General features: G+C 44.6%; 1 protein-coding gene across 1 annotated transcript in view; it reads left to right on the top strand.

The window, feature by feature from the left end:
• Positions 1–1,214: 1,214 nt before the first annotated feature.
• The window catches only part of LOC141111935 (receptor-type tyrosine-protein phosphatase beta-like), a 337,059-nt gene continuing 325,016 nt past the window's right edge, over positions 1,215–13,257 (top strand). Inside the window, exon 1 of the mRNA XM_073604158.1 lies at positions 1,215–1,693. Within this exon, the coding sequence (XP_073460259.1) occupies positions 1,631–1,693 (63 nt within the window). The 5' untranslated portion in view covers positions 1,215–1,630. The remainder of the gene's footprint in view (positions 1,694–13,257) is intronic.

The following is a 13,257-nucleotide window of genomic DNA, read 5'->3' as shown; positions in this document are numbered from 1 at the left end:
CTCCAATCCCTACACTGACCACCACCCCTCTCCTCCAATCCCTACACTGGCTCCCAATCACCCAGCGAATTAAATTCAAAATACCAACCACAACATACAAAGCTATTCACAACTCTGCCCCGAGCTACATCACCAATCTTGTCTCCAAATATCACCCAAACCGCCCTCTCCGCTCTTCTCAAGACCTCCTGCTCTCAAGCTCTCTCATCTCCTCCTCCCATGCTCGTCTCCAGGATTTCTCCAGAGCCTCTCCCATCCTCTGGAACTCTCTACCTCCACCGGTCCGGCTATCCCCTACTCTTGCTACCTTCAGGCGATCCCTGAAAACTCATCTCTTCAGGGAAGCCTATCACATCACCAACTAATCTTCTACCACTTCCAACAGCTCATTCCCCACAGTTACAACCTTTTGTACCACCTGCCCCACCCTATTAGATTGTAAGCTCTTCTGAGCAGGGTCCTCTTATGCCGCGTACACACGAGCGGATTTTATGGCAGACTTGGTCCGGCGGATAATTCGATCGTGTGTGGGCTCCAGCGGACTTTTTTTCCCAAAGGTTTGACGGACCTGGAAATGAAACATGTTTCAAATCTTTCCGAAGGACTGGAGTCCGGTCGAAAAGTCCGCTCGTCTGTATTCTAGTCCGACGGACAAAAACCGACGCTAGGGCACTTCCTTATTTTAGTCCGGTCGTACGTCACCACGTACAAATCCATTGGACTTTGGTTGATCGTGTGTAGGCAAGTCCGTTCGTTCGGGAAGTTCGTCGAAAAGTCCGCCAGACCTAGTCTGTTGAAAAGTCCGCCCGTGTGTACGCGGCATAAATCCTCTTGTATTTTATTGTATTATAACTGTATTGTCTTTTTTTTATATTGTAAAGCGCTGCGTAAACTGTTGGCGCTATACAAATCCTGTAAAATAATAATAATTCAGTAAATAGGAGTTTTCTGATTCTGTTGGTCATATCAGGAAATCAGAGACGTTTTCATTGACAAGTCTGTCCAGGGATCATCGTTGGGTGTCTTGTTTTTTTGGGTAGATGCAATTCTGATCCATCTATGGCCAGATTTGGAACTAAAACAACCCCCATGGCGGAGCGTACATTGTACAGACCCAACAAGGCGCTCTCTGACAGCCCACTTCCTCCTCTGTTTTGTTGCTTTTTTTTTTTTTTTTTTTAGGACAGTGATCCAGATCCTCAGCTTTCTAACCAAATTATAGTGGAATGCAGAAGGGAGGGCAGAGAGGAGTGAGGAGCCCTGACTTCCTCACAGTCATGGTGGGAAAGGAATGTAAAGCCCGGCAGCCCCTCCATCCATCCATCCATCCATCCCGCCTGGTGATAATGAATGAAGCAATGTGACCCCTTCCTCCCCTCCACACCCTCCATGAGCACACACTGCTGCCTCCCAGGAGGGAAGGTGTTAAGGCGAAGCAGGGACTCCTGACACTACAAGTTTGCTCCTCCCAGAAGTTGTGTTTTCCCTACAACATCTCACATTACTATCAAGGCATGAAAGTGAGGAGAAGAGAGTACAGACTGCTGGCTGGGTGACACTGGGACTGTGTGTGTGCTGGGCCATGAGCTGGGGGTCCTCTACAGCCTAACTGGATAGAAGAGAGCTGGAGATGGGGAGTGTGCCTCCTGTGCTGCTGCTCCTGCTGCTGGCCACTGGACTGCTCCTGGGAAAGGTAAGACCCTCACTGACTAACTGACACTCTCACAGGTCATGTGACCGACTGACACCCCCACTGACATCTGTGGGTATACAGGGGGAGAGGTGTGATGTCATCTCAGCTGTTGTATGTGGCTGGAGTTCAATGATTGACTCCAAACTTCTAATAGTTTTAAAAAATGTAGAAATGAACTTTACAAAGATTGTTCTAAAAACGACCGATCATTTCCAGCGCTGTCACCCTCATTGATCCATCCACTTTGTGTTCACGCTTCTTTCTTTCTTTCTTTCTTTCTTTCTTTCTTTCTTTCTTTCTTTCTTTCTTTTTCTTTCTTTCTCCTTCCTTCTTACACTCCCCTATCCTTATTTTTCTTCTTCCTTCAATTCTTCCTTCTTTCTTCCCTTCCTTTCTTTCATTTATTCCTCCCTGCCTTCTCTTTTATCTTCTTTCTTTCTTTCTTTTTCCCTTCTTCTTTCCTTCCTTTTTTTCTCTCACTCTTTTCTTCTTTCATTTCTTCTTTCCTTCCTCTTGCCTTCTCTATACTGCCTTCATTCTTCTTTCCTCCCTACATGTCTCATTCTTTAGTATTTATTCCTTCCTTCTTTCCTTCCTTTCTTTTCTTCTCTCATTTCTTCATTCCTTCCTCCTGCCTTCTTTTCTATCATTTCTCCCTTCTTCCTCCCTTCTTAATTTTTTGTATTTTATCTTCCCCCTTCCTTCCTTCCTTCCTTCCTTCTTTTCATCCCCTTTCATTCTCTTTCTTTCTTTCTTTCTTTCTTTCTTTCTTTCTTTCTTTCTTTCTTTCTTTCTTTCTTTCTTTCCTTTTCTCTCTCTGTCTCTCTTTCCTTTTTTTTCCCTTTCTTTTGGTTTCTGGTGCTATCACCCAGATCGATCAATCTATTCACTTCAGTTTCTTTTTTCTTTCTTTCTTAATTTCCGTCTTTCTTTCTTTCCCAATCTATCTACCCATCTCTCTCTTCCTTTCTCTCTCTCCATTGATTATCTATCATTCATTTTGTTTCTTTCCATTTCCGGCACTGACACCTAGATCGTTAGATATATCTATCCATCTATTCATTTATTCTTACTTTCTTTTCCAAATCTATCTATCTATCTATCTATCTATCTATCTATCTATCTATCTATCTATCTATCTATCTATCTATCTATCTATCTATCTATCTATCTATCTATCCGTCCGTCCCTATGTATCTATCTATCTATCTATCTATCTATCTATCTATCTATCTATCTATCTATCTATCTATCTATCTATCTATCTATCTATCTATCTATCTATCTCTGCTCTAAGGTAGCATGGATCATTCTTCCCATAGTGGCTCTGAATCTTTCTTTCCCCTGCTGCTAGGACCAGGGGACTCTGATATAAAGGGAACTCTGTTGGGGACCCTGATGTAAGGAGGGAATCTGATTTAAGTGGGGTTCTGATGTAAGGGGGGGGGACTCTTATGTAAGGGTGGACCCTGATGGGGACCCTGATGTGAGGGGGACTCTAATGGGGACCCTGATGTCAGAGCAGGCCCTGATGGGGACTCTGATGTAAGGGGAGAATCTGATGTAAGGGTGGACCCTAATGGGGACCCTAATCTAAGAGTGGGTCCTGAAGGGAACTCTGATCTAAGGAAGGACTCTGATTGGAACTCTGATGTAAGGGGGACTCTGATGGGGACTCTGATGTAAGGAGAGAATCTGATGTAAGGGTGGACCCTAATGGGGACCCTAATGTAAGAGTGGGTCCTGAAGGGAACTCTGATCTAAGGAAGGACTCTGATTGGAACTCTGATGTAAGGGGGACTCTGATGGGGACCTTGATGTAAGGGGGGCGCTGATGTAAGGGGGACTCTGATGGGGATCCTGATTTAAGGGGGACTCTGATGGGGACCCTGATGTAAGGGGGACTCTGATGGGGACCCTGATGTAAGGGGGACTCTGGTGTAAGGGGGATCCTGATGTAAGGGGGACTCTGATGGGGATCCCGATGTAAGGGGGACTCTGATGGGGACCTTGATGCAAGGGGGATTCTGATGTAAGGGGGACTCTGATGTAAGGAGGACTCTGATGGGGACCCTGATGTCAGAGCATGCCTTGATGGGGACTCTGATGTAAGGGGGGACTCTGGTGTAAGAAGAGGGAAATCTGCAGATCGTGCAGATTACAGAAAAAGGTTTCATATAAAATGTGTTCATTTGTTTCTGAAAGGTATTATTTTTTTTTCGGGCCGTGAATATTTGTAAAATATGTGATCCTTGTATTGTATTGGAAGTTTGGAGATCTCCTATCTAATCATATCACCTTCCAATATGTATTATATCTCCACCAGGATAAATTTGTCTTTCTTTTCTCTTCTTTTTTCTTTTCTTTCCTTTTTTTTTTCTTTCCTTTTTTTTTTTTCTTTCTATTCTTTTACTTTCTTCTCTTTGATTTTCTTTCCTTTTTTTCCCCTTTTTTTTCCTTTTCTTTTTCTTTCTTCTCTTTGATTTTCTTTCCTTTCTTTTCTTTTTCTTTCCTTTCTTTTCTTTTTCTTTTCATTCCTTTCTTTCCTTTCTTTTCATTCCTTTCTTTCCTTTCTTTTTTTTCCTTTCTTTTCTTTTCCCTTTCTTTTCTTTTACTTTTTTCCCTTTGATTTTCTTTCCCTTCTTTCCTTTTTTTTTCCTTTCCTTTTTCTTTCTTTTTGATTTTCTTTCCTTTCTTTTTTTATTTTCTTCTTTCATTCTTTCCTTTCCTTTCTTTTCTTTCACTCATCTATATGGTGTCACCTGAGCAGTTTTGTCACAGAAGTTTTGTCACACCACATTAGCACTCCTGCTTTGCAGCGCCGGGGTCCTCAGTTTGAATCCAGGTCAGGACACTACAACTCTTTTCCAAACAATCGATCTACGATTTTACCCAAAACTGGTAAAATAGTTCCCTTTGTCCCCAGAGTTATAATGACTTTTGCTTGGACATTGTTCAGGGGTGAGACCATCCCTGATTGGTCACTGAAACCGATCGCAGAGCCCCCTGTGATCTTTTGTTGTATACATAACAATGGAGGCTTAAGGAGTAAGCCATTGTACATGGTGCTGGAGGGCAGGATTAGCTGTCCGCGGAGTGAGTGCGGCGGGCGTAGGTTGACATTATTGTGCAGCAACACACAAGGAAATAACTCGGTAATACCAGTAATTGTGTTTATGTCATTATCCGGTTGTATATTCTGCATGTATGGTGGTGCGATATGTCTTCAATTCATTGATGGATTCACGTTAGAAAAAAAATTCTACAAACGATCAGGACAAGTTACATCATAATAGGTGTTAAAATTCAAACGTGACATGCATTGGGGGAAATTTACTAAAACTGAAGAGTGCAGAATCTGGTGCAGCTGTGCATGGTAGCCAATCAGACTCAGTAGCAGTGGCGGCTGGTGCATAATTTTCTTTGGGGGGGGCGGCCGAGGCCCCCTTTCCCCCAGCCAGCCAACCACCTCCCCTTCTTCCAGCCAGCCAACCCCCCCCCCCCCCCCGCTCAATTGATCAATCTCCGCTCCCCCGTCAGGCCCCCCGCTAGCCCCACACTTACCCCATCCAGGTCACGGCTTTGGCGGCTTTCCCTCCTGCATTTCCTCCCGAGTTCCCGTGGTCGCTTCTCCTCCCGGCCAATCAGGACTTAGGACTCGCGACCAATCTGATCTTCCGACTCCTGGCCAATCAGGTCTCAGGACCCGCTTCCTGATTGGCCGGGAGGTGAAGCAGGAAGACATTAGTGAATATTAATTCGCTAATGTCACACAACTGGGTGGGCTCATTGCGCCCCAAGCCCACCCTTTTTTGAAGCCAATTACAGCCTCAGGTTCTAATCATGTGCTTAAAAAAAAAAAAAACCCATTGAAATCCATGTGTCCGCCGCCCCGCATGGAGATTATAGCCCGGGCGCATGGATTAGGGGGGTGGCGCCCCTGCGCCCCTAATGGAGCCGCAGTCACTGGATTCTAGCTCCAGCTTTTTCAATTACAGCGGTATCAGGCCGGGTTCACACTGCTGCGGTACGGGACACCTCATGTAATTTGCAGAGGAATCGCAGCGCATTATATGCAGTGTCTCTGGGGTGCATTTTGAGCCATGGATTTGTATGGCTCAAATCGCACCGCATTCACAGCAAACTCGTGCGGGAATTTTTTTTTTTTCTCCACACCAGAATCAGGTCGCATGGGTGTTCACACCCATGCGATCTGATTCTGCAAATCGTACTGGGTTTTGCAAACTGATTTCGGGGTGTCGTTAACTTAACATACACTCTTATATTGGTTGACATGTACAGGTTGCGATTTTTGACGCGGTGCAGATTTGCAGCAAATTCACTGTGAATCTACATCTAGTGTGAACCGAGCCTCAAAGTCTTGTTTTTTTTTTTTCCTTTTAAAATAACAAACATTTTATACTCACCGGCTCTGTGTGATGGTTTTGCACAGAGCAGCCCCCATCCTCCTCTTCTCTGGTCCCACACCATCGCTTTTGGCTCCTCTCTCCTAGCGGGGGCCAATTAGGAGATGGGGGGGCGGGGCCGAGACACAGCTCCAGGGCCTTATGGAGCCACTGCTCGGGAGCGAGCCCCACAGCAAGATTCATCTTGCTGTGGGGGGGGCAGCCAAAGCAGGCTCACTCCTGAGTAGCGGCTCCATGAGTCCACGGAGCTGTGTCTCGGCCCCGCCCCCCATCTCCTGATTGGCCCACTGGCTGTGATTGACAGCAGAGAGAGCCAATGGCTCCCGAAGTTGCCAAAAGCCAATCAGGATTGCGAGACCCTGGAGAGGCAAGGCTCTCTAGTGGATCGAGAGGGGGCTCAGATAAGTATTAGAGGGGGGGCGCAACACAGAGAAGGTTTTTGACCTCCATACATAGAATGCATAAAGGTAAAAAAAAACTTGTGACTTTACAACCACTTTAAGCTTTGATAAAAAACCTGGAAGCTGATTGGATTCTATGCAGAGCTGCGCCAGATTTTGCGCTCTCCAGTTTTAGTAAATCACCCCCAATATGTTATAATACAAGATGACGCACTGTAGATTTGTATTAAAACAAGTTAAAGTGGAGGGCCACCCTAAAAAAAAAAAAAAAATGCCCCAAAGATCTGCAAAAAACTAAAAAAAAAACAAGTGAAAAAAAAAGTTTACTTACCTGAAACACTTGTTGCTAGGCAGTCTTCCTAATCTGCCTCTTCCTATTCCGCGGCGTGTTCTGCTCCTCAGCGTGCGCAGTAGGAAACTGGCAGTGAAGCCGCAAGGATGGCGGTGCCGGGACCTGAGAACCGAGGGACGGGACGGCCTCGGGCGGCCGACATCGGGGCCACCCAGGACAGGTAAGTCTACCTATTTAAAGTCAGCAGCTACAGTGTTTGTAGCTGCTGACTTAAATTTTTTTTTTCACGGCCGGAACCCCGCTTTAATTGCACCCCAATGCACATTATTATTATTATTTAAGGTACTTATATAGCGCCGTCAATTTATGTAGCGCTTTACATATACATTGTACATTCACATCGGCCCCTACCCTCAAGGAGCTTACAATCTAAGGTCCCTAACGCACATTCATATACTAGGGGACAATTTAGAGAGGATCCAATTAACCTACCAGCATGTCTTTGAAGTGTGGAAGGAAACCGGAGTACCCGGAGGAAACCTACGCAGGCACAGGGAGAACATGCAAACTCCAGGCAGGTAGTGTCATGGTTGGGATTTGAACCAGTGATCCTTTTTACTGCTAGGCGAAAGTGTTACCCACTACACATCTACAGTGTGCTGCAACAAACCTGTATAAAAGTGCAATTCCACACACAGATACATGTGCTCTGTGCTTTGTGTTGTAGCCAAAAAAAAAAAAAAAGTCGCAGGACCTGTTTATTTCCTTTGTTAAGTTGCGTTTACACAGGACATTCACTTTGAATGGGCTGTCTTATGCAATGTGCCTCAACGCACGAAAACAACGCACGTTGCAATACACTGCCCTGGTGAAGGGGGAACTCGGATGTATTTGCTAAGCAATTGTAGATGGGAACAAGACAATAGACACATCACTGAGGGGGAGTGGGAAACTTTTTTTTTTTTTTTACATAAGACTTCCCTGGTTTCACTTTCGGCCGTCAATAGACTCAACAAATTAATTATTATCCACCTCATACCAAGGTGCCTCGATTCACATGCTCTGGAGATCTCCTAAAATATTCACATATTGGCAGCAAATTGTAGACTGAAAAAGTACGCATTTAGAAAATAATCCTTTGACTTGGATATTAATCTATACCCATCAGCCACTTTATTAGGTACCCCTTGCTAGCACCGGGTTGGACCCCCTTTTGCCCTCAGAATTGCCTTCATTCTTCGTGGCATAGATACAACAAGGTGTTGGAAACATTCCTCAGAGATTTTGCTCCATAGTGACATGATAACATCACACAGTTGCTGCAGATTTGTCGGCTGCACATCCATGATGGGAATCTACCACATACCCAAAGGTGCTCTATTGGATGAGATGTGGTGAGTGTGGAGGCCATTGGAGTACAGGGACCTCATTGTCCAGTGGTGAGATGATTGGAGCTTTGTGACATGGTGCATTATCCTGCTGGAAGGAGCCATCAGAAGATGGGGACACTGTAGTCATAAAGGGATGGACATGGTCAGCAACAATACTCAGGTAGGCCGTGGAGTTTAAATGATGCTCAATTGGTACTAAAGAGCCCAAAGTGTGCCAAGAAAATCTCCCCCCCACCATTACACCACCACCACCAGCCTGAACCGGTGATACAAGGCAGGATGGATCCATGCTTTCATGTTGTTTACACCAAATTCTGACCCCACCATCTGAATGTCACAGCTGAAATGGAGACTCGTCAGACCAAGCAACATTTTCCAATTTTGGTGAGCCTGTGCATATTGTAGCCTCAGTTTCCTGTTCTTAGCTGACAGGAGTGGCAACCGGTGTGGTCTTCTGCTGCTATAGCCCATCTGCTTCAAGGTTCGATGTGTTGTGCGTTCAGAGATGGTATTCTGCATACCTTGGGTGTAACGAGAGGTTATTTGAGTTACTGTTGCCTTTCTATCATCTGGAACCAGTCTGCCCATTCTCCTCTGACCTCTGACATCAACAAGGCATTTTCCTCCACACAACTGCTGCTCACTGGATATTTTCTCTTTTTCAGACCATTCCCTGTAAACCCCGAGAGATGGTTGTGGGTGAAAATCCCAGTAAATCAGCAGTTTTTTAAATACTCAGACCAGCCCGTCTGGCACCAACAACATTGCCACATTTAAAGTCACTTAAATACCCTTTCTTCCCCATTCTGATGCTCAGTTTGAACCTCAGCAAGTCGTCTTCCCTAAATACATTAAGCCATGTGATTGGCTGATTAGCAATTTGTGTTTCCAAACAATTGAACAGGTGTACCTAATAAAGTGTCCGGTGAGTGTTTCGAGTTGCATGTGGATGACCGTTATATGACTACAACTATTGTCAGACTCCTCCCCCTATATCAGCCTTTCTCTACGTTTTTTTCTCCAGAGTCCAAAAGAACCCATAGAATAAATATTAGGTCTTGGTAAACCCTTATTGAAAGCAATTCATCAGGGGTCAATGCCTAATGCTCCTTACATTGGTGGTCAGTTGGAAGAATGCACCTAAAGCCAGTCATAGATGGTTTGAATCTCGGCCGGTTCAGCTGGGACCAGCCAAGATTCATTTTGTGTATGGGCAGGCTGACTGTACCCAAGTCAATCCATCGATCAACTTGGGTACAACCAACATGTTGGATTTTTGCATGCGATTATTGCCTCTAGCAATAATCACTGTGTTCTCCTGAAAGGGACGGCTCCCCGCTGGGAGAACACATTGGCTCCGTGGGAGGCATTTCCCCATCAACACTGACTTTGTTGATGGGGGAATTGAGGGCTTTTCTTTCCTGCAATCAATCGTTTCATCTATGGCTTGCTTTATTTACATTGATGGTCAGTGGGAAGAATGCCCCTTACATTGGTGGTCATTGGGAAGAATGTTCCTTACAATGTTGGTCAATGGGAAGAATGCTTCTAACAGTGGTGGTCAGAGGAGAAAATATCCCCTACATTGCTGGTCAATGTGAAGAATGCTCCCTGCATTGGTGGTCAATGGGTGAATATGCCTTACAGTGGTGGTCAGTTGGAAGAATGCAACCCAAAACAGCTAAAAAGAACATTGGTTTGATGCTGCTGGTTCTGGCAGGTGGGGTTGGCCCTGGAACCATGTAGGCACCATCAAAAGAGAGATCACAGCTCAAGGAACACCTAGAAACCTCATGAGAAACTCTGGGGGTTCTAAAGAACCCTAGCTCGGAATGGCTGCACTATATCAATAAGGAAGTACATTCTAAAATTTGAATGCAAACATCATCCATACCAGCAGAGAGAATGCCCCAGGAAATTTGAAAAACAATATACATAGTACATATTTAGAAAATAATCCTATGACATGCATATTGATCTATGTTGAGTTCCATGTGGATGATCATTATATGACTACAGCTATTGTCAGAGTCCTTTTCTTAGCCGGAAAGCTTGTAGCACAAAATGACTCCCACCCTCTCCTCCCCCTATATCAGTCTTTCTTTACCTTTTTTTTTCTCCAGAAGAACCCATAAAATAAATGTTAGGTCTTGGTAAACCCTTAATGAAACCAGCTCATTGGGGGTCAATGGAAATATATTGGTGGTCAATGGGAAGAATGTTCCTTACATTCGAGTTCTATTGGTAGAATGCTCCTTACATTGGTGGTCAATGCAAGAATGCCCCTTGCATTGGTGGTCCATGAGAAGAATGCTCTTTACATTGGTGGTCAGTGGGAAGAATGTTCCTTACAATGTTGGTCAGTGGGAAGAACGTTCCTTACGTTGGTGGCCATTGGGAAGAATGTCCCTTACAATGTTGGTCAGTGGGAAGAATGTTCCTTATATTGGTGGTCAGTGGGAAGAATGCACCTCATGCCGCGTACACACGACTGGACTTTACAGCATACTTTGCCCGGCAGACTTTTCAACGGACTTTACGACGGACTTTCCGAATGAACAGACTTGGCTACACACGATCAACCAAAGTCCGACGGATTCGTACGTGATGACGTACACCGGACTAAAAGGAGGAAGTTTATAGCCAGTAGCCAACAGCTGCCCTAGCGTTGGTTTTTGTCCGTCGGACTAGCATACAGACGAGCGGACTTTTCGACCGGACTCGAGTCCGTCGGATAGATTTGAAACATGTTTCAAATCTAAGTCCGTCAAACTTTTGAGAAAACAAAGTCCGCTGTAGCCCACACACGATCGAATTGTCCGACGAAATCCGGTACGCCGGACCAAGTATGCCGTAAAGTCCGATCGTGTGTACGCGGCATTACATTGGTGGTCAGTGGAAAGAATGTTTCTTACATTGGAGGTCAGTGGGATGTTCCTTACAAGGTTGGTCAGTGGGAAGAATGTTCCTTACATTGGTGGTCAGTGGGAAGAATTCTCCTTACATTGGTGGTCAGTGGGAAGAATTCTCCTTACATTGGTGGTCAGTGGGAAGAATTCTCCTTACATTGGTGGACAGCGGCAAGAATGCTCCCTGCACTGCTGTTCAATGGGAAGAATGCCCCTTACAGTGGTGGCTAGTTGGAAGAATGTCCCTTACATTGGTGGTCAGTTGAGAGAATGCAGGCTTTGGTCAGAATGCCCTCCAAAGAGCTAAAAGGACCATCAAAAGGAAGGTCGCGGCTCAATGAACCCATAGAAAGCTCTTGAGAAACTCTACGGTTCCAAAGTATGGCTGCAGTACGTGAACGAGGAAGTCAATTTTAACAATAGATTGCAAAAAACATACATAACATACTAGCAATGGGATTTCCCCAAGACATTTAAAAAAACGTGATCAGGGTGGTTGCACATGCCTGACTTAAGGTCAGACAGTAATATTCTATGTAGGATACAACATCAGCTGGGGGCTGCATGCAAATGGAAAGTTGTCACGTATTGTGGTATATGTGGGTTCGGGAGAACATGCTCTCTAATTACATGAGCTATATTGCTGTCTTATTGTAACAAATGACCGCACAGTTGAGGTTGGGTTTTAGTTCTTTAGTCCAGATCTTACAGCCATTGGCAGGTATTTTACCTTTATAAAGTGTAAACATTCAATGTCAGCATGTATAACTCTACTGGGATCCTCAAAATCAATGCTGCTGTACTCCATGGATCTTTATGCTGTTTATATGGTGGATTTTGTATGATTTTCTTCTTCTTGCATGGATCTTTGTGAATTACCCCAGGTACCCAAGGGCAATAGCGATTATTTGGGAAAATATTTGGACCATCTTTCCTCCTCCAGAATGAGCCAGGCTGGAGCGTCTGTCCAGGTTTCTATATGAATTAGGAGTGCTCCAGACTGGCAAAAAAGGATCAAAGAAAAAAAGACGGGTAACAATGGTAAAATCAGAAAGTCTGTTACCTTATCAACACATTTCAGAGGTTATAGGGCCCCTTCATAAGGTACACTCCAACACATTTTAGGGTTAATAGGGTCCCTTCATCAAGTACAATCCAACACATTGCAAAGGTTATATGGCCCCTCCATCGGGTATAATCCAACAAATTTCAGGGGTTATAGGGTCCCTTCATCAGCTACAAATCCAACACATTTCACTGGTTATAGGGTCCCTTCACCAGGTACAATCCAACACATTTTTGAGGCTATAGGATCCCTGTATCAGGTAACAATCCAACACATTTCAGGGGTTATAGGGTCTCTTCATCGGCTAACAATCCAACACATTTCAGGGTTAATAGGGTCCCATCATCAGGTAACAATCCAACACATTTCACTGGTTATAGGATTCCTGTATCAGGTAACAATCCAAAACATTTCAGGGGTTGTAGAGTCTCTTTATCAGGTACAATCCAAAACATTTAGGAGTTATAGGGTCCCTTCATCAGGTAACAATCCAACACATTTCAGGGGTTATAGGGTCCCTTCACCAGGCAACAATCTAACACATTTCATCATTAATAAGGTCCCTTCATCATATATATCATCATATATAATCCAACACATTTCAGGGGTTATAGGGTCCCTTGATCAGGCAACAATCCAACACATTTCAGGGTTATTAGGGTCTCTATCAGATAACAATCAGATAACAATTCAACACATTTCAGGGTTAATTGGGTCCTGTTATCAGGTACAATCCAACACATTTTAGGGGTTATAGGGTCCCTTCATCAGGTGTGTTAGGAGTGATCTTTCTAAGGGCATGTAAAGATGTGCAGCAGCCCTTTCCTCCTCTGTGGAAAAACAATCGGCGGTAGATCACTTTTCAAAGAATGGTTGATGGGTGGTTGGGAGGTGATATGTTGCCTCCTCACGCCTCTTTCTTTGCTAAATAGGCTGAACCACCAGGCTTCAACTGCGTTTATTTCATGCGGCTGCAGAGCAGTGAAGTGCAACATGTGGCCCACCTCTACGATTAAGCCCAATTGGGATAAACCGTGTCAGTGGGGTGTGGCCACAGGTGAGGACTCAGTATCAGGAT

This window comes from Aquarana catesbeiana, linkage group LG11 (genome assembly GCF_042186555.1).
Source record: "Aquarana catesbeiana isolate 2022-GZ linkage group LG11, ASM4218655v1, whole genome shotgun sequence".
NCBI classification, from domain to species: Eukaryota; Metazoa; Chordata; class Amphibia; order Anura; family Ranidae; genus Aquarana; species Aquarana catesbeiana.
Note: the sequence above shows the minus strand (reverse complement) of the source record. Positions and strands in the feature narration are given on the sequence as shown.